General features: G+C 58.7%; 2 protein-coding genes across 2 annotated transcripts in view; both read left to right on the forward strand.

Moving 5' to 3' along the window:
- The window catches only part of CPSF1 (cleavage and polyadenylation specific factor 1), a 35,497-nt gene extending 25,195 nt beyond the window's left edge, over nt 1-10,302 (forward strand). Inside the window, exons 14-17 of the mRNA XM_034069700.1 lie at nt 1,586-1,732; nt 3,364-3,493; nt 8,458-8,596; nt 10,232-10,302. Of these exons, the coding sequence (XP_033925591.1) occupies nt 1,586-1,732; nt 3,364-3,493; nt 8,458-8,596; nt 10,232-10,279 (464 nt within the window). The 3' untranslated portion in view covers nt 10,280-10,302. The remainder of the gene's footprint in view (nt 1-1,585; nt 1,733-3,363; nt 3,494-8,457; nt 8,597-10,231) is intronic.
- Nucleotides 10,303-12,290: 1,988 nt separating this feature from the next.
- On the forward strand, nt 12,291-21,474 carry LOC117436882 (F-box/LRR-repeat protein 6). The gene is made up of 8 exons (XM_034068829.1): nt 12,291-12,332; nt 14,795-14,947; nt 15,213-15,276; nt 16,205-16,258; nt 17,663-17,770; nt 18,590-18,703; nt 20,997-21,142; nt 21,447-21,474. The coding sequence occupies exons 1-8, from the start codon at nt 12,316-12,318 to the stop codon at nt 21,472-21,474; spliced, it is 684 nt and encodes a 227-aa protein (XP_033924720.1). The 5' UTR covers nt 12,291-12,315.
- The last annotated feature ends 7 nt before the right edge of the window (nt 21,475-21,481 follow it).

Raw genomic sequence — 21,481 nt, forward strand, 5'->3', positions numbered from 1 at the left:
GATGGGATGGGATGGGATGGGGATGGGATGGGGATGGGGATGGGGATGGGATGGGATGGGATGGGGATGGGATGGGATGGGATGGGATGGGATGGGATGGGGATGGGGATGGGATGGGGATGGGATGGGATGGGATGGGATGGGGATGGGATGGGATGGGATGGGATGGGATGGGGATGGGGATGGGATGGGGATGGGATGGGATGGGATGGGGATGGGATGGGGATGGGATGGGGATGGGATGGGGATGGGGATGGGATGGGGATGGGATGGGGATGGGATGGGGATGGGATGGGGATGGGATGGGATGGGATGGGGATGGGGATGGGATGGGGATGGGATGGGGATGGGATGGGGATGGGATGGGGATGGGATGGGGATGGGATGGGGATGGGGATGGGATGGGGATGGGATGGGATGGGATGGGGATGGGATGGGGATGGGGATGGGGATGGGATGGGATGGGATGGGGATGGGATGGGATGGGATGGGATGGGGATGGGATGGGGATGGGGATGGGATGGGGATGGGATGGGATGGGATGGGATGGGGATGGGATGGGATGGGATGGGATGGGATGGGGATGGGGATGGGATGGGGATGGGATGGGATGGGATGGGATGGGATGGGATGGGGATGGGATGGGATGGGATGGGATGGGATGGGGATGGGATGGGATGGGGATGGGGATGGGGATGGGATGGGGATGGGATGGGGATGGGGATGGGATGGGGATGGGATGGGATGGGATGGGGATGGGGATGGGATGGGATGGGATGGGGATGGGATGGGATGGGGATGGGGATGGGATGGGGATGGGATGGGGATGGGGATGGGGATGGGGATGGATGGGATGGGATGGGATGGGGATGGGATGGGATGGGGATGGGATGGGGATGGGATGGGGATGGGATGGGGATGGGGATGGGATGGGATGGGGATGGGATGGGGATGGGGATGGGATGGGGATGGGGATGGGATGGGGATGGGGATGGGATGGGATGGGATGGGATGGGGATGGGATGGGGATGGGATGGGATGGGATGGGGATGGGGATGGGATGGGGATGGGGATGGGATGGGATGGGATGGGGATGGGATGGGGATGGGGATGGGGATGGGATGGGGATGGGATGGGGATGGGGATGGGGATGGGGATGGGATGGGATGAGTAGTCATGTGATGCATGGGATGTGTGATCACATGACCCCATTGGCAGCCAAGGAGTCCCTGGGTGGTCTCCGCCTCCTCTGCCTGGGGATGGGATGGGATGTATGATCACATGACTCACAGTGTGTGATCACATGATGTGTAATCACATGACTCCCACAGCCAAGGAGTCCCTGGGTGGTCTCCGCCTCCTCCGTCAGGGGATGGGATGGGATGGGATGTATGATCATGTGATGTATGATGTGTGATCACATGACTCACAGTGTTGTCACATGATCTCCCCACAGCCAAGGAGTCCCTGGGTGGTCTCCGTCTCCTCCGTCGGGGGGATGGGATGGGTTGGATGGATGGGATGAGCAGTCATGTGATGTATGATGTATGATCACATGATGTATGATCACATGATCTCTCCCCAGCCAAGGAGTCCCTGGGTGGTCTCCGTCTCCTCCGTCGCGCTGATTTCCATGTTGGTTCTCGTGTCAATGTTTTCTGGAGGACAAGGTGCAGGGGGGGAGGGGAGCGAAGGGGCAGCGCCTGGGACCAGAGACACGTCACGTGGTTCGGTACGGACACATCCCCCCCATCATGTGACACCCGCCATGTGACACCCATCCCATGTGACACCCATCCCATGTGACACCCACCCCATGTGACACCCATCCCATGTGTGACACCCCCCATGTGACACACAACCCATGTGACCAACACTCCCCCCCTTGATTCCCCTGTGTGTGTGTGCCCATTGGGTCCTATGGGACCAGAGCCATGTCACGTGGTTCGGTACGGACACACCCCCATGTGACCAACACCCCCCATGTGACACCCACCTCATGTGACCAACACCCCCCATGTGACACCCATCCCATGTGACACACACCCCATGTGACACCCCCCATGTGACACCCATCCCATGTGACACCCCCCATGTGACACACACCCCATGTGACACCCATCCCATGTGACCCAACACCCCCCGTGTGACACACACCCCATGTGAAACCCATCCCATGTGACACACACCCCATGTGACACCCATCCCATGTGACCAACACCCCCCATGTGACACCCCCCATGTGACACCCATCCCATGTGACACCCACCCCATGTGACACCCCCCATGTGACACCCATCCCATGTGACACCCACCCCACGTGTGACACCCACCATGTGACACCCATCCCATGTGACACCCACCCCATGTGACACCCACCACCCTCCTTATCATCCCCTTGTGTGTGTGCCCATTGGGTTCTATGGGACCAGAGACACGTCACGTGGTTCGGTACGGACACACCCCCCTCACCATGTGACCAACACCCCATGTGACCCACACCCCATGTGACCCACACCCCGTGTGACCAACCCCTCCCTCCCTGTGACTCCCCCATGTGCCCATTGGGTTCTATGGGACCAGAGACACGTCACGTGATTCGGTTCGGACACACCCCCCTCACCATGTGACAAACACCCCATGTGACACCCCCCATGTGATATCCACCCCATGTGACACCCACCTCATGTGACCACCCCCCCCCCCCCCCACGTGTTCCCCCTGTGTGCCCATTGGGTCCCATGGAGCCAGAGCTGTGTCACATGGTTCAGTATAGACCCTCCCTGTAGTGACCCCACTATGACCCTTGTGACCTCGTGGTGACCCCACTGTCACCCCATGTGAACCCTATAAACCCATGGTGACCCCTTGACCCCGTTATGACCCCATGATGACCCTACTGTGACCCTTATAACCCCATGCTGACCCAGTGGTGACCCCTATGACCCCACGCTGACCTTTGTGAACCTATGTGACCCCTATGACCTCATCCTGACCCATGGTTACCCCTATGACCCTGTTGTGACTCCATGGTGACCACACTGTGACCCCATGTAATCCCTATGACCCCGCGGTGACCCCTATGACACCATTGTGACACCATGTGACCCCTAGGACCCATGTGACCCCTGTGACACCAAGTGACCCATGTGACCCCATGTGACCCCTATGACACCATGCAACCCCTATGACCCCTTGGTGACCCCATGTGACCCTGTGGTGACCCCGTGGTGAACCCATGTGACCCTGTGGTGACCCCATGTGACCCCTTGGTGACCCCATGTGACCCCTTGATGACCGCGGGGTGACCCCTCGGTGACCCCGTGTTGACCCCTCGGTGACCCCTGACCTTTCCCCCCACAGCGACCCTGGACGGGGGCCTGGGGCTGCTGCTGCCCATGCAGGAGAAACCTTATAGGAGACTCTTGATGCTGCAGAATGCGCTGAGTGCAGCTCTGCCACAGCTGGCTGGGCTTAACCCACGGGCATACAGGTACTGACCCCATAGAGACCTATAGAGATACATACTGACCCCATAGAAACCTACTCTTGATGCTGCAGAATGCGCTGAGCGCAGCCCTGCCACAGCTGGCGGGATTGAACCCCAGAGCATATAGGTACTGACCCCATAGAGACCCCATAGAGACACATACTGACCCATAGAAACCTACTATTGATGCTGCAGAATGCGCTGAGTGCAGCCCTGCCACAGCTGGCTGGGCTCAACCCTAGGGCATACAGGTACTGACCCATAGAGATACATAGAGACCTCATAGAGATCCATACTGACACATAGAAACCTACTCTTGATGCTGCAGAATGCGCTGAGTGCAGCCCTGCCACAGCTGGCGGGATTGAACCCCAGGGCTTACAGGTACTGACCCCATAGGGACCCCATAGAGACACATACAGAGCCCTGCCACAGCTGGCGGGATTGAACCCCAGAGCCTATAGGTAATGATACACATACTGACCCCATAGAGACACATAGAGACACATACACAGCCCTGCCACAGCTGGCGGGATTGAACCCACGGGCTTATAGGTACTGACCCATAGAGATACATAGAGACACATACACAGCCCTGCCACAGCTGGCGGAGCTGAACCCTAGAGCTTACAGATACTGACCCCATAGAGACCTATAGAGATCCATACTGACCCATAGAGACACATAGAGACCCATACAGAGCTCTGCCACATCTAGCGGGGCTCAACCGCAGGGCGTACAGGTACTGACCCATAGAGATACATGTACTGACCCATAGAGACCCATAGAGACACATAGAGACCCATACTGACCCATAGAGACACATAGAGACACATACAGAGCTCTGCCCCACCTGGCGGGGCTCAACCCCAGGGCATATAGGTAATGATACATCATAGAGACCCCATAGAGACACATAGAGACACATACAGAGCTCTGCCCCAGCTGGCGGGGCTCAACCCAAGAGAGTACAGGTACTGACCCATAGAGACCCCATAGAGACACGTAGAGACACATAGAGACCATAGAGACCATAGAGACCTATAGAGACCATAGAGACCCATAGAGACCGTAGAGACCCATAGAGACCCATAGAGACCCATAGAGCCCCATAGAGACCCATAGAGACCATAGAGACCCATAGAGACCATAGAGCCCCATAGAGACCCATAGAGACCATAGAGCCCCATAGAGACCCATAGAGACCCATAGGGACCCATAGAGACCATAGAGCCCCATAGAGCCCCATTGACACTGTCGCCCCCTGCAGGCTGCTGCAGTGCGGGCGCCGGGCGCTGCAGAACGCGGTCAGGAACGTGCTGGACGGGGGACCCATAGAGACCCATAGAGACCCATAGAGACCCATAGAGACACATAGAGACCATAGAGACCCATAGAGACCCATAGAGACCCATAGAGACCATAGAGACCCATAGAGACCATAGAGCCCCATAGAGACCCATAGACACCCATAGAGACCATAGAGACCCATAGAGACCATAGAGACCCATAGAGACCCATAGAGACACATAGAGACCCATAGAGACCATAGAGCCCCATAGAGACCATAGAGACCCATAGAGACCCATAGAGACCCATAGAGACCATAGAGACCCATAGAGACCATAGAGACCCATAGAGACCCATAGAGACCATAGAGACCCATAGAGACCCATAGAGCCCCATAGAGCCCCATTGACACTGTCGCCCCCTGCAGGCTGCTGCAGTGCGGGCGCCGGGTGCTGCAGAACGCGGTCAGGAACGTGCTGGACGGGGGACCCATAGAGACCCATAGAGACCCATAGAGACCCATAGAGACCATAGAGACTATAGAGACCCATAGAGACCCATAGAGACCCATAGAGACCCATAGAGACCCATAGAGACCATAGAGACCCATAGAGACACATAGAGACCCATAGAGACCCATAGAGACCCATAGAGCCCCATAGAGCCCCATTGACACTGTCGCCCCCTGCAGGCTGCTGCAGTGCGGGCGCCGGGTGCTGCAGAACGCGGTCAGGAACGTGCTGGACGGGGGACCCATAGAGACCCATAGAGACCATAGAGACCATAGAGACACATAGAGACCCATAGAGACCCATAGAGACCCATAGAGACCCATAGAGACCATAGAGCCCCATAGAGACCCATAGAGACCCATAGAGACCATAGAGCCCCATTGACACTGTCGCCCCCTGCAGGCTGCTGCAGTGCGGGCGCCGGGTGCTGCAGAACGCGGTCAGGAACGTGCTGGACGGGGGACCCATAGAGACCCATAGAGACCCATAGAGACCCATAGAGACCATAGAGACTATAGAGACCCATAGAGACCCATAGAGACCCATAGAGACCCATAGAGCCCATAGAGACCATAGAGACCCATAGAGACCCATAGAGACCCATAGAGACCCATAGAGACCATAGAGACCATAGAGACCCATAGAGACCATAGACACCCATAGAGACCATAGAGACCCATAGAGACCCATAGAGACCCATAGAGACCATAGAGACCCATAGAGACCCATAGAGACCCATAGAGACCCATAGAGCCCCATAGAGACCATAGAGCCCCATAGAGACCCATAGAGACCCATAGAGACCATAGAGACCCATAGAGCCCCATAGAGCCCCATTGACACTGTCGCCCCCTGCAGGCTGCTGCAGTGCGGGCGCCGGGCGCTGCAGAACGCGGTCAGGAACGTGCTGGACGGGGGACCCATAGAGACCCATAGAGACCCATAGAGACACATAGAGACCCATAGAGACCATAGAGACACATAGAGACCATAGAGCCCCATAGAGACCATAGAGACCATAGAGACCATAGAGACCCATAGAGCCCCATAGAGCCCCATTGACAGTGTCGCCCCCTGCAGGCTGCTGCAGTGCGGGCGCCGGGTGCTGCAGAACGCGGTCAGGAACGTGCTGGACGGGGGACCCATAGAGACCCATAGAGACCCATAGAGACCATAGAGACCATAGAGACCCATAGAGCCCCATAGAGCCCCATAGAGCCCCATAGAGACCCATAGAGACCATAGAGACCCATAGAGACCCATAGAGACCCATAGAGCCCCATTGACACTGTCGCCCCCTGCAGGCTGCTGCAGTGCGGGCGCCGGGCGCTGCAGAACGCGGTCAGGAACGTGCTGGACGGGGGACCCATAGAGACCCATAGAGACCATAGAGACCCATAGAGACCCATAGAGACCCATAGAGACCCATAGAGCCCCATAGACCCACAGTGACACTGTCGCCCCCTGCAGGCTGCTGCAGTGCGGGCGCCGGGCGCTGCAGAACGCGGTCAGGAACGTGCTGGACGGGGGACCCATAGAGACCCATAGAGACCCATAGAGACACATAGAGACCCATAGAGACCATAGAGACCCATAGAGACCCATAGAGACCCATAGAGACCCATAGAGACCCATAGAGACACATAGAGACCCATAGAGACCATAGAGCCCCATAGAGACCATAGAGACCCATAGAGACCCATAGAGACCCATAGAGACCATAGAGCCCCATAGAGACCCATAGAGACCCATAGACCCACAGTGACACTGTCGCCCCCTGCAGGCTGCTGCAGTGCGGGCGCCGGGCGCTGCAGAACGCGGTCAGGAACGTGCTGGACGGGGGACCCATAGAGACCATAGAGACCCATAGAGACCATAGAGACCCATAGAGACCCATAGAGACACATAGAGACCATAGAGACCATAGAGCCCCATAGAGACCCATAGAGCCCCATTGACACTGTCGCCCCCTGCAGGCTGCTGCAGTGCGGGCGCCGGGCGCTGCAGAACGCGGTCAGGAACGTGCTGGACGGGGGACCCATAGAGACCCATAGAGACCATAGAGACCCATAGAGACCCATAGAGCCCCATAGAGACCCATAGAGACCATAGAGACCCATAGAGACCCATAGAGACCATAGAGACCATAGAGACCCATAGAGACCATAGAGACCATAGAGACCCATAGAGACCCATAGAGACCATAGAGACCATAGAGACCCATAGAGACCATAGAGACCATAGAGACCCATAGAGACCCATAGAGACCATAGAGACCATAGAGACCATAGAGACCATAGAGCCCCATAGAGCCCCATAGAGACCCATAGAGACCACAGAGACCCATAGAGACCATAGAGACCCATAGAGACCCATAGAGCCCCATAGAGCCCCATTGACACTGTCGCCCCCTGCAGGCTGCTGCAGTGCGGGCGCCGGGTGCTGCAGAACGCGGTCAGGAACGTGCTGGACGGGGGACCCATAGAGACCCATAGAGACCATAGAGACCCATAGAGACCCATAGAGACCCATAGAGACCATAGAGCCCCATAGAGACCCATAGAGACCATAGAGACCCATAGAGACACATAGAGCCCCATAGAGACCCATAGAGACCCATAGAGCCCCATAGAGCCCCATTGACACTGTCGCCCCCTGCAGGCTGCTGCAGTGCGGGCGCCGGGCGCTGCAGAACGCGGTCAGGAACGTGCTGGACGGGGGACCCATAGAGACCCATAGAGACCATAGAGACCCATAGAGACCATAGAGACCCATAGAGACCATAGAGACCATAGAGACCCATAGAGACCCATAGAGACCCATAGAGACCATAGAGACCCATAGAGACCCATAGAGACCATAGAGACCCATAGAGACCCATAGATACCCATAGAGACCCATAGAGACCCATAGAGACCCATAGAGCCCCATAGAGCCCCATAGAGCCCCATTGACACTGTCGCCCCCTGCAGGCTGCTGCAGTGCGGGCGCCGGGTGCTGCAGAACGCGGTCAGGAACGTGCTGGACGGGGGACCCATAGAGACCCATAGAGACCATAGAGACCCATAGAGACCCATAGAGACCATAGAGACCCATAGAGACCATAGAGACCATAGAGACCCATAGAGCCCCATAGAGCCCCATTGACACTGTCGCCCCCTGCAGGCTGCTGCAGTGCGGGCGCCGGGTGCTGCAGAACGCGGTCAGGAACGTGCTGGACGGGGAGCTCCTGGGCAGGTTCCTGCTCCTCAGCACTATGGAGAGGGGGGAGCTGGCCAAGAAGATCGGGACCACACCGGAGATTGTGAGGGGGGAGGGGGGGGGGTGGGGGATGGGGGGCTGGGGGGTGGGGCGTGTGGGGTGGGGTATATGGGGTGGGGGGTATGGGGGTATGGGGATATGGGGGTATGGGGATATGGGGATATGGGGATATGGGGGTATGGGGATATGGGGATATGGGGATATGGGGATATGGGGGTATGGGGGTATGGGGGTATGGGGATATGGGGATATGGGGATATGGGGATATGGGGATATGGGGATATGGGGGTATGGGGGTATGGGGATTGGGGATATGGGTATATGGGGATATGGGGATATGGGGGTATGGGGGTATGGGGATATGGGGATATGGGGATATGGGGATATGGGGGTATGGGGGTATGGGGATATGGGGATATGGGGATATGGGGGTATGGGGATATGGGGGTATGGGGGTATGGGGATATGGGGATATGGGGATATGGGGGTATGGGGATATGGGGATATGGGGGTATGGGGATATGGGGATATGGGGGTATGGGGATATGGGGGTATGGGGGTATGGGGATATGGGTATATGGGGGTATGGGGATATGGGGATATGGGGATATGGGGGTATGGGGGTATGGGGGTATGGGGGTATGGGGGTATGGGGATATGGGGATATGGGGGTATGGGGGTATGGGGGTATGGGGGTATGGGGATATGGGGATATGGGGATATGGGGGTATGGGGGTATGGGGGTATGGGGGTATGGGGGTATGGGGATATGGGGGTATGGGGATATGGGGATATGGGGATATGGGATATGGGGATATGGGGGTATGGAGGTATGGGGATATGGGGGTGTGGGGTAGGTATGTGCGGGTGAGAATATAGGGCAAGGATATGGGGAGTGTGCGGTAGGGATGTGGGGCTGTTGTGGGGTATGTGGGGTGAGGATATGGGGCAGGGATATGGGGTTGTGGGCAGGGATATGGGGTTGTGGGGCTGGTGTGTAGGGGATGTGGGGTGAGAATTTGGGGGATGGGAGATGTGGGGCTGGTGTGTGGAGTGGGGGATATGGGGCAGGGATGTGGGGGTGAGGATATGGGGATGTGGGGGATGTGGGGCAGGGATTTGGGGGATGGGGGAGGTTGTGTTGGGGATATGGGGCAGAGATGGGGGGTGTGGGGTAGGGATGGGGGATATGGCGGGTGGGGTATAGAGGGTGGGGATGTGGGGCTGGTGTGGGGGATGTGGGGTGAGGATATGGTGTGTTGGTGATATGGTGGAGGGATATGCGGGGTGTGGGGTATGGATGTGGGGGATGGGGTTGTGGGGGGTGTGGGGGTGGGGGATGTGGGACAGGGATATGGGGGGGGTGGGGCAGGGATGTGTGGAGTGGGGGATGAGGGATATGGGGTGTTGGGTGAGGATATGAGAGGTGTGGGTAGGGATATGGGGCAGGGATGTGAAGGGATGGAGTGGGGGTGGGGATATGGGGGTGGTGTGTGGGGGATGGGGGGTGGGGATGTGGGGTATGGGGTGGGGATATGGGGCAGGACTATGGGGATGTGGAGATGTGGGGCAGGGACCTAGGGGTGGGCTCTGGGTGTGCGGATGTGGGGCTGGGGGCTCTGCCCCACATCTCCCCCCACTGCTATGGGGCACTGATGTCTCTTTCCCCCCACCCCAGATCCTGGATGACCTATTGGAGATCGACCGAGTGACGGCTCATTTCTGAGCTCTGCCCCACACATTGCCCCACATCACCCCACACATCACCCCACACATCACCCCACGTGTTCCAGCCCCACATGTTCCAGCCCCACACTGAGCCCCCTGATGTCCTTGTGTCCCCCGTTTATAAAGAAACAGGAAAACCTGAATCCCAGTCTGGTTCATGGGGGGCTGGTTATGGGGCAGGTTGGGAATGCTATGGGGCAGGTTTAGGGTCGCTATGGGGCAGGCGTGGGTCTCTGGCGCAGGTGGGGTTAGCTATGGGGTGGGGTGGGGGTCTCTATGGGGAAGGTTGGGGTCGCTATGGGCAGGTGAGGTTTGCTATGGGGCACATTTGGGGTCACTGGGGCAGGTATAAGGTCTCTATGGGGCAGGTGAGGGTCACTATGGGGTAGGTTTAGGGTCGCTAAGGGGCAGGCGCTGGTCTCTATGGGGCAGGTTTAAAGTCACTATGGGGCAGGTGGGAGTCGCTATGGGGCAGGTTTAAGGTCTCTATGGGGCAGGTTTAGGCTCTCTATGGGGCAGGTAAGGGTCCCTATAGAGCAGGTTTAGGGTCGCTATGGGGCAGGTTTAAGGTCTCTGTGGGGCAGGTTTGGGGTCACTGCGGCAGGTTTGGGGTCTCTATGGGGCAGGTTGGGATCGCTATGGGGTCATTTCCCCCTCCCCCCTCTGGGTCCTCCCCCCCCATCCCCCCCCAGGGGACGCTTCAGCGCACGGGGGAGGGGCACCAGAACCAGCTCCGCCCCCTCCCCCCCCCACATCCGGGTCCTTCCCAAGCCCCGCCCCCAGACCAGCCCTGGCCCCGCCCCCAGCACCAGCCCCTGCCCTAGCCCCGCCCCCCAGCTCTGACCCCGCCCACAGCCCCACCAGGGGGCGCCATGGTGCAGGGCCAGGGGGGAGGGGCGGGGCTCCCATCGCGGCCGCTGCCTCTGATTGGTGGAGAGGGAAGGGGGAGGGGCCTGAAGGGTCTGACTGCTGCCCAGTGACCTGCCCCATAGCACAGACCTGACCCATAGAATAGCACTGCCCTATAGACCTGCCCCATAGCAAAGCGTTGCCCCAAAGAACTGCCCCATAGTACAGCACTGCCCCATAGATCTGCCCTGTAGCATTGTCCCATAGAATAGCATTGCCCCATAGATCTGCCCCGTAGCATTCCCCCATAGCATTGCCCCACACTGCTGCCCCATAGGACAGCACTGTCCCATAGACCTGCCCCATAGCATTGCCCCATAGACCTGCCCCATAGCATTGCCCCATAGCATTGCTCCAAAGCATTGCCTCACACTGCTGCCCATAGGACAGCACTTCCCCATAGACCTGCCCCATAGAACAGCATTGCCCCATGGCATTGCCCCATAGCACTGCCCCATAGCACAGCATTGCCCCATAGAGTTGCCCCATAGAGTTGCCCCATAGCACTGCCCCACAGCACAGCACTGCCACATAGCATTGCCCTATAGCACTGCCCCATAGACCTGCCCCATAGACCTGCCCTATAGCACTGCCCCATAGACCTGCCCCATAGCACAGCATTGCCCCATAGCACTTCCCCATAGCATTGCCCCATAGCACAGCACTGCCCCATAGCATTGCCCCATAGCATAGCATTGTCCCACAGCACTGCCCCATAGGATAGCATTGCCCCATAGCATTGCCCCATAGCACAGCACTGCCACATAGCATTGCCCTATAGCACTGCCCCATAGACCTGCTCCACAGCCTTGCCCCATAGCATTGCCCCATAGGATAGACCTGCCCCATAGCACAGCATTGTCCCATAGCACTGCCCCATAGCACTGCCCCATAGACCTGCCCCACAGGATAGCACTGCCCCATAGCGCAGCATTGCCCCACAGCACAGCATTGCCCCATAGGATAGCATTGCCCCACAGCACTGCCCCACAGCACTGCCCCATAGCATTGCCCCATAGCGCGTTCCCGTGAATGGGGGGTGGGTTCATGACCCCGCGGTGACCTCACGGTGACGTCACGACGTGATAACGTAACGGTGACGCAACAGCCCCGCCCCCTTCCAAGATGGCGGCGCGCGGCAGGTGAGCGCGCGACCGGCCCCTCCCCTGTGCGTGTGTCCCCCCCGCCCCCCCCCCCCCCCCCCCCACCGGAAGTGACGTAGAGCGGGGGGGGGGGGCAGGGATGTGGGGCTGGACATGGGTCAGTCTATGGGTCCATATATGAGTCTATCTATAGGTCAATGTATGAGTCTATCTATGAGTGCAACTATGGGTCTCTCTATGGGTCCCTCTATGGGTCAATCTATGGGTCTATCTATGGGTCCATCTATGGGTCAGTCTGTGGGTCAATCTATGGGTTCATCTATAGGTCTCTCTATGGGTCCATCTATGGGTCAATGTATGGGTCCATCTATGGGTCAGTCTATGCATCAATCTATGGGTCTCTATGGGTCCCTCTCTGGGTCTCTCTATGGGTCCCTCTATGGGTCAATCTATGGGTCTATCTATGGGTCTCTCTATGGGTCAATCTGTGGGTCAATCTATGGGTTCATCTATGGGTCTCTCTATGGGTCCATCCATGGGTCCATCTATGGGTCTCTCTATGGGTCCATCTATGGGTCCCTCTCTGGGTCTCTCTATGGGTCCCTCTCTGGGTTTATCTATGGGTCAATCTATGGGTCCATCTCTGGGTCTGTGCATGGGTCAAACTATGAGTCTACCTCTGGGTCTCTCTATGGGTCTCTTTATGGGTCCATCTATGGGTCAGTCTATGGGTCTATCTATGGGTCTATCTCTGCGTCTCCCTACGGGTTTCTTATGGGTCCGTCTATGGGCCTACTATAGGTCTCTCTATGGGTCCAGCTATGGGTCTGCCTATGGGTCCAGTTGTGGGTCTGGCTGTGGGTCCATCCATGGGTCCATCTATGGGTCTCTATGGGTCCATCTATGGGTCTCTCTATGGTCTCTATGGGTCCATCTATGGGTCTCTTTATGGGTCTATCTATGGGTCTCTCTATGGTCTCTATGGGTCTCTCTATGGGTCCCTATGGTCTCTATGGGTGTCTCTATGAGTCTCTGTGGGTCTCTCTATGGGTCTCTATGGGTCTCTATGGGTCTCTCCACGACTCCACTTATGGGTCACCCCACACCTCCCCCTCCATGTGGCTCACCCCTCCCCCTCCCCCTTCCCCCCCACAGCCTCCCTCCCCCCTCCCCCCCTCCTGCCCCACAGCGCAAGCGCCGCAGGGGGAGGTCAGCAGCCGCTATGGGGCAGCCTCAGCCATGGGGCGGACGCCTCCCCCCCGAGCTCCTGACCCACATCTTCCAGGCGGGGGTGGAGGCCGAAGGCGCCGTCCCCTTCCTGTGCAGGTGGGTGCTATGGGGCTGACCCCCAAGTGTGGGGCTGCCCCCCAAGTGTGGGACTGACCCCCAAGTGTGGGGCTGCCCCCCAAGTTTGGGGCTGCCCCCCAAGTATGGGGCTGACCCCCAAGTGTGGGGCTGCCCCCCAAGTGTGGGGCTGCCCCCCAAGTGTGGGGCTGTCCCCCAAGTGTGGGGCTGACCCCCAAGTGTGGGGCTGACCCCCAGGTGTGGGACTGACCCCCAAGTGTGGAGCTGACCCCAGGTGTGGGGCTGCCCCCTAAGTGAGGGACTGACCCCCAGGTGTGGGGCTGACTCCAAAGTGTGGGGCTGCCCCCCAAGTGTGGGACTGACCCCCAAGTGTGGGGCTGACCCCCCAAGTGTGGGACTGACCCCCAAGTGTGGGGCTGACCCCAAGTGTGGGACTGCCCCCCAAGTGTGGGGCTGACCCCCAGGTGTGGGGTTGACCCCCAAGTGTGGGGCTGACCCCCAGGTGTGGGACTGACCCCCAGGTGTGGGGCTGCCCCCCAAGTGTGGGGCTGCCCCCCAAGTGTGGGACTGACCCCCAAGTGTGGGGCTGACCCCCAGGTGTGGGACTGACCCCCAAGTGTGGGACTGACCCCCAAGTGTGGGACTGACCCCCAAGTGTGGGGCTGACCCCCAAGTGTGTGACTGACCCCCAAGTGTGGGGTTGACCCCCAGGTGTGGAGCTGACCCCCAAGTGTGGGGCTGACCCCCAAGTGTGGGGCTGACCCCCAGGTGTGGGGCTGACCCCCAAGTGTGGGGCTGACCCCCAAGTGTGGGGCTGCCCCCCAAGTGTGGGGCTGACCCCCAGGTGTGGGGCTGACCCCCAAGTGTGGGACTGACCCCCAAGTGTGGGACTGACCCCCAGGTGTGGGGCTGCCCCCCAAGTGTGGGGCTGCCCCCCAAGTGTGGGACTGACCTCCAAGTGTGGGGCTGCCCCCCAAGTGTGGGACTGACCCCCAAGTGTGCGGCTGCCCCCAAGTGTGGGGCTGACCCCCAAGTGTGGGACTGACCCCCAAGTGTGGGGCTGACCCCCAAGTGTGGGACTGACCCCCAAGTGTGGGGCTGCCCCCCAGGTGTGGGGCTGACCCCCAAGTGTGGGGCTGCCCCCCAAGTGTGGGGTGCGGTGACGTCATCCCCCCATCATCATCATCACCCCATAGGGCAGCCCGTGTGTGCCGCGATTGGAACCAGGTGGCCTCTGCCCCACAGCTCTGGAGGAAGGTGACACTTGGGGGGCAGTGCTGGGGGGCAGCGCCCCATAAGCGCCTGCCCCACACGGTGATGGGCACCGTGAACTGGTTGGTGGAGAGCAGGTGGGTGATGGGACCCACACCCCACACACTGTGATCCCCATAGGGGGGTGCCCCTGCCCCACACTTATGGGGGGGGCTCTGCCCCACACTTATGGGGTGGGGGGGGCTCTGCCCCACACTTATGGGGTGGGCTCTGCCCCACACTTATGGGGTGGGGGGGGCTCTGCCCCACACTTATGGGGTGGGCTCAGCCCCACACTTATGGGGTGGGCTCTGCCCCACACTTATGGGGTGGGCTCTGCCCCACACTTATGGGGCTCTGCAGGTTCTCGATGCTGCAGGAGTTTGTTCTGTGTGGTTGGAAGAGCCACGTGGGCTTCGTGCTGCAGGTGAGGGGGGGGCTGACCCACACTTGGGGGGCAGCCCCATAGGTGGGGTGGTTGTAGGGCTGCCCCATAGCCAGGGATCTGTCCCATACATAGATGTATTATAGATGGGGGGGGGGGGGGCGTTGTAGCCACCTGGGAGCTGCCCCATAGGCAGGGGTTGACCCACACTTGGGGGGCTGCCCCATACATGGGGGGGCTCCAAGTGCCTGAGGGGCTGTCCCATAGCTGGGGGCTTGTAATCACTTAGGGGCTGCCCCATAGCCAGGGGTCTGCCCCACGCTTGGGGTCCATACACATGTGGGGCTGCCCCATAGACGAGGGGGCTGTAACCACTTGGGGTCCATACACGTGTGGGGCTGCCCCATAGATAGGGCTTATAACCACTTGGGTGCTGCCCCATAGCCAGTGTCTGCCCCACACTTATGATCCATACACATGTGGGGCTGCCCCATAGACGGGGGGGGCTGTAACCACTTGTGGGGCTGCCCCATTGCCCACCTCCCACTCACTAAAGCCCCATCCTATGGTCCCCCCCTTGACCCCGCCCCCTTCCTCTTGACTCCTCCCCCTCCCTCTTGACCCCTCCCTCTTGCCCCCTCCCCTTTCTCTTGGCCCCTCCCCCTCCCTCTTGGCCCCGCCCCCTTCCTATTGACCCCTCCCTCTTGGCCCCACCCCCTCCCTCTTGACCCCTCCCTCTTGGCTCCTCCCCTCCCTCTTGACTCCTCCCCCTCCCTTTTGGCTCCTCCCCCTTCCTATTGACCCCTCCCTCTTGGCCCCTCCCCCTTCCTCTTGACCCCTCCCTCTTGGCTCCTCCCCTCCCTTTTGGCTCCTCCCCCTCCCTATTGACCCCGCCCCCTCCCTATTGACCCCGCCCACTCCCTCTTGACTCCTCCCTCTTGGCCCCGCCCCCTCTTGGCTCCGCCCCCAGGCTCTGGCCGAGCGCTGCCCCCCCCTGCGCTCCCTGGAGCTGAGTCAGTGCGAGGTGAGAGGGAGACCCCTGGGGGGGGGAGGAGTCAATGGGGGAGGGGCCAATGGGGGGAGGAGCCAATGGGGGGAGGAGCCAATGGGGGAGGAGCCAATGGGGGAGGGGCCAATGGGGGGAGGAGCCAATGGGGGGAGGAGCCAATGGGGGAGGAGCCAATGGGGGGGGAGCCAATGGGGGGGAGGAGCCAATGGGGGGAGGAGCCAATGGGGGAGGAGCCAATGGGGGGAGGAGCCAATGGGGGGAGGAGTCAATGGGGGAGGAGCCAATGGGGGGGAGGAGCCAATGGGGGGCGGGGACACAATGGGGGGGTGGGGACCCAATGGGGGGGGGGGGGGATGGGGCCCATGGAGGGGGGCAAGACCCATAGAGGGACACTGGGACCCTATGGGGGGGGGGAAATGGGGCACATGGGGGGGATGGAACCTCTTGGGTGGGGGGGACTAAGGGGGGGGACACAGAAACCAATTGGGGGGGAGCACATGGGGGATACATGGGCCCTGGGGGGGTGGGGGACATGGGCCCCATGGGGGGTGGGCAAGACCCATAGAGGGACAATGGGACCCTATGGTGGGGGAATGGGACCCATGGGGTGGGGGGGAGGACCCAATGGGGGGCACAGGGACCCCAATGGGGGGGGACACAGGAACCAATGGGGGGGGCCACATGGGGGGCACATGGGCCCTGGGGGGGGGGGGGAAGACCCATAGAAGGACACTGGGACCCTATGGGGGGGGGAATGGGACCCATGGGGGGGGATGGAACCACTTAGGGGGTTAGAAGGGGCCAATGGGGGGGCAGGGACCCAATGGGGGGCACAGGGACCCCAATGCGGGGGGAACCATTGGAGGGGGGGGGGCAAAGACCCACATGGGGGGCACATAGGCCCTGGGGGGCGTGGGGGGACATGGGCCCCATGGAGGGGGGGCCGAGACCCATAAAGGGACACTGGGACCCTATGGGGGGGGAATGGAACCACGTGGGGGAGGGGGGAACCAATTGGGGGGGACACAGAAACCAATGGGGGGGGGAACCTTTGAAGGGGGGGGCAAAGACCCACATGGGGGGCACATGGGCCATGGGGGGGGGCAAGACCCATAGAGGGACACTGGGACCCTATGGGGGGGGAGTGGGGGGGGGAATGGAACCACGTGGGGGGGGGGGGGGGCAAAGACCCACATGGGGGGCACAGGGACCCCAATGGGGGGGGACACAGAAACCAATGGGGGGGGAGCCATTAGAGGGGGGGGCTCATGGGGGGCATATGGGGGGGACATGGGCCCTGGGGGGGGGCAAGACCCATAGAGGGACACTGGGACCCTATGGGGGGTAGTGGGGGGGGTATGGAACCACTTGGGGGGGGGGGGAATCTCGGACCCACGTGACTGTGGGGGGCGGGGCCAGGTGGACCCCCCCACCCTGGGCCGGTTCCTGGCGGACGCTGGGTCCCAACTGCAGCAGCTGCGGCTGAGATGTGGGGCGAGACTGGGACCTGTGCTGGGGGCACTGGCGGTGAGTGTGGGACCATAGAGATACATAGAGAGACATAGGGACACATAGAGACCATAGAGACTGTAGAGACACATAGAGACCATAGAGACACATAGAGACCCATAGAGACCATAGAGACACATAGAGACACATAGAGACCATAGAGAAACATAGAGACCATAGAGACCCATAGAGACCCATAGAGACCATAGAGACCCATAGAGACCATAGAGACCCATAGATACCCATAGAGACCCATAGGGACCCATAGAGACCATAGAGACCCATAGAGACACATAGAGACCATAGAGACCCATAGAGACACATAGAGACCATAGAGACCATAGAGACCCATAGAGACCCATAGAGACCCATAGGGACCCATAGGGACCCATAGAGACCCATAGAGACCCATAGAGACCCATAGGGACCCATAGAGACCATAGAGACCTATAGGGACCCATAGGGACCCATAGAGACCCATAGAGACCCATAGAGACCTATAGAGACCATAGAGAGAGACCATAGAGACCCATAGGGACCCATAGAGACCATAGGGACCCATAATGACCATAGAGACCCATAGAGACCATAGACCATTGACCCCCATTGCCCCCATTGCTCCCATTGCCCCCATTACCCCCAATGCCCCCATTGCCCCCCATTACCCCCATTGCCCCCATTGACCCCATTGCCCCCATTACCCCCATTGCCCCGCATTGCCCCCATTGCCCCGCATTGCCCCCATTGACCCCATTGCCCTCATTACCCCTTTTTACCCCAATTGCCCCCATTACCCCCATTACCCCCATTGACCCCATTGCCCCCATCCCCCCCCAGTCCGGTTCCTGCCCCCACCTCCGTGTCCTTGACCTCGACGCTGCCCCCGATGGCCCAGCCCCCCCCTTGGTGTTACCGGTGGAGCGGCTGCAGACGGCGTGCAGGAAGCTCGAGGTGAGCGGGGGGGTCAATGGGGATCAATGGAGCTAATGGGGATCAATGGGTGTCAATGGGGATCAATGGGGATCAATGGAGTCAATGGGGATCAATTGAGTCGATGGGGATCAATGGAGTCAATGGGGATCAATGGGTGTCAATGGGGATCAATGGAGACAATGGGGATCAATAGAGTCAATGGGGATCAATGGGTGTCAATGGGGATCAATGGGGATCAATGGAGTCAATGGGGATCAATGGGTGTCAATGGGGATCAATGGAGACAATGGGGATCAATGGAGTCAATGGGGATCAATGGGTGTCAATGGGGATCAATGGAGACAATGAGGATCAATGGAGTCAATGGGGATCAATGGGTGTCAATGGGGATCAATGGGGATCAATGGAGTCAATGGGGATCAATGGGTGTCAATGGGGATCAATGGAGACAATGGGGATCAATGGAGTCAATGGGGATCAATGGGTGTCAATGGGGATCAATGGGATCAATGGGGATCAATGGAGTCAGTGGGGAACAATGGGTGTCAATGGGGATCAATGGAGTCAATGGGGATCAATGGAGTCAATGGGGAACAATGGGTGTCAATGGGGATCAATGGAGTCAATGGGGATCAATGGAGTCAATGGGCGTCACTGGAGTCAATGCGGATCAATGGAGTCAATGGGGATCAATTGAGTCAATGGGTATCAATGGGTGTCAATGGTGATCAATGGAGTCAGTGGGGATCAATGGGGGTCAGTGGGTGTCAATGGGGATCAATGGAGTCAATGGGTGTCAATGGAGTCAATGTTGATCAATGGAGTCAATGGGTGTCAATGCGGATCAATGGGGATCAATGGTTGTCAATGGGGATCAATGGGGGTCAGTGGGTGTCAATGGGGATCAATGGAGTCAATGGGGATCAATGGGTATCAATGGGTGTCAGTGGGGATCAGTGGGTGTCAGTGGGGATCAGTGGAGTCAATGGGGATCAGTGGGTATCAATGGGGGTCAATGGGGATCAATGGGTGTCAATTCCCCCCCCTCGCCCCAGGTTATTCGCACCGGGGTCTCTCGTGGACCCCCCCCGCCCCTCCCCATTGACCCCCATTGACCCGGGGTCAGGGTTCAGGGTTCAGGTTCCTGTGGTAGCTGAGCCAGCGCTGCGCCGGCTCCGGCGTCACCGATTGGTTCCTGCGGCAATGGGGGTCAATGGGTTCAATGGGTGTCAATGGGTGTCAATGGATGTCAATGGTGATCAGTGGGTGTCAATGGGGATCAATGGTGATCAATGGGTGTCAATGGGGATCAATGGTGATCAGTGGGTGTCAATGGGGATCAATGGTGATCAATGGGTGTCAATGGGGATCAATGGGTGTCAATGGATGTCAATGGTGACCAATGGGTGTCAATGGGTTCAATGGATGTCAATAGGTGTCAATGGTGATCAATGGGTGTCAATGGATGTCAATTGGTATCAATGGTGATCAATGGGTGTCAATGGTGATCAATGGGTGTCAATGGGTATCAATGGAGTCAATGGGGGCCAATGAGTATCAATGAGTGTCAATGGTGATCAATGGGTATCAATGGGTGTCAATGGGTGTCAATGGTGATCAATGGGTGTCAATGGGTGTCAATGGTGATCAATGGGTGTCAATGGTGATCAATGGGTATCAATGGGTGTCAATTCCCTCCCCCAGGTTCTTCGCCTGCAGGGTCTCTCCTTGACCCCTCCCCCCCCCCGCCCCTCCCCATTGACCCCCATTGACCCGAGGTCAGGGTTCATGTTCCTGCGGGAGCTGAGCCTGCGCGGCGCCGGCTCCGGGGTCACGGATTGGCTCCTGAGGCAATAGGAGTCAATGGGTTCAATGGGTTCAATGGGTGTCAATGGGTTCAATGGGTGTCAATGGGTTCAATGGATGTCAATGGGTGTCAATGTGGGTCAATGGGTTCAATGGATGTCAATGGGGGTCAATGGGTATCAATGGGTGTCAATGGGTTCAATGGATGTCAATGGGGGTCAATGGTGATCAATGGGTGTCAATGGGGATCAATGGATGTCAATGGTGATCAATGGGTGTCAATGGGGATCAATGGTGATCAATGGGTGTCAATGGGTATCAATGGGTGTCAATGGTGATCAATGGGTGTCAATGGATGTCAATTGGTATCAATGGTGATCAGTGGTGATCAATGGGTGTCAATGGTGATCAATGGGTGTCAATGGTGATCAATGGGTGTCAATGGTGATCAATGAGTGTCAATGGGTGTCAATGGTTATCAATGGGTGTCAATTCCCTCCCCCAGGTCCTTCGCCTCCAGGGTCTCTCCTTGACCCCTCCCCCCCCCCGCCCCTCCCCATTGACCCCCATTGACCCGGGGTCAGGGTTCATGTTGCTGCGGGAGCTGAGCCTGCGCGGCGCCGGCTCCGGCGTCACCGATTGGCTCTTGAGGCAATGGGAGTCAATGGGTTCAATGGGGGTCAATGGGTGTCAATGGGTTCAATGGATGTCAATGGTGATCAATGGGTGTCAATGGGTGTCAATGGTAATCAATGGGTGTCAATGGGTTCAATGGATGTCAATGGGGGTCAATGGGCATCAATGGGAGTCAATGGGGATCAATGGTGATCAATGGTGATCAATGGTGATCAATGGGTATCAATGGGTATCAATGGGTGTCAATGGGTATCAATGGTGATCAATGGGTGTCAATGGGTGTCAATGGGTATCAATGGATGTCAATTCCCTCCCCCAGGTCCTTCGCCTCCAGGGTCTCTCCTTGACCCCTCC

This window comes from Melopsittacus undulatus, chromosome 1, assembly GCF_012275295.1.
Source record: "Melopsittacus undulatus isolate bMelUnd1 chromosome 1, bMelUnd1.mat.Z, whole genome shotgun sequence".
Classification (NCBI taxonomy): Eukaryota; Metazoa; Chordata; class Aves; order Psittaciformes; family Psittaculidae; genus Melopsittacus; species Melopsittacus undulatus.

What these genes read in the sequence shown, in the direction of transcription:
- LOC117436882 (XM_034068829.1), top strand. An exon ending in CTGTGCTGGGGGCACTGGCG is followed by an intron (nt 17,771 to 18,589) that starts GTGAGTGTGGGA and finishes ATCCCCCCCCAG; the next exon opens with TCCGGTTCCTGCCCCCACCT. An exon ending in CGGCGTGCAGGAAGCTCGAG is followed by an intron (nt 18,704 to 20,996) that starts GTGAGCGGGGGG and finishes TCCCTCCCCCAG; the next exon opens with GTCCTTCGCCTCCAGGGTCT.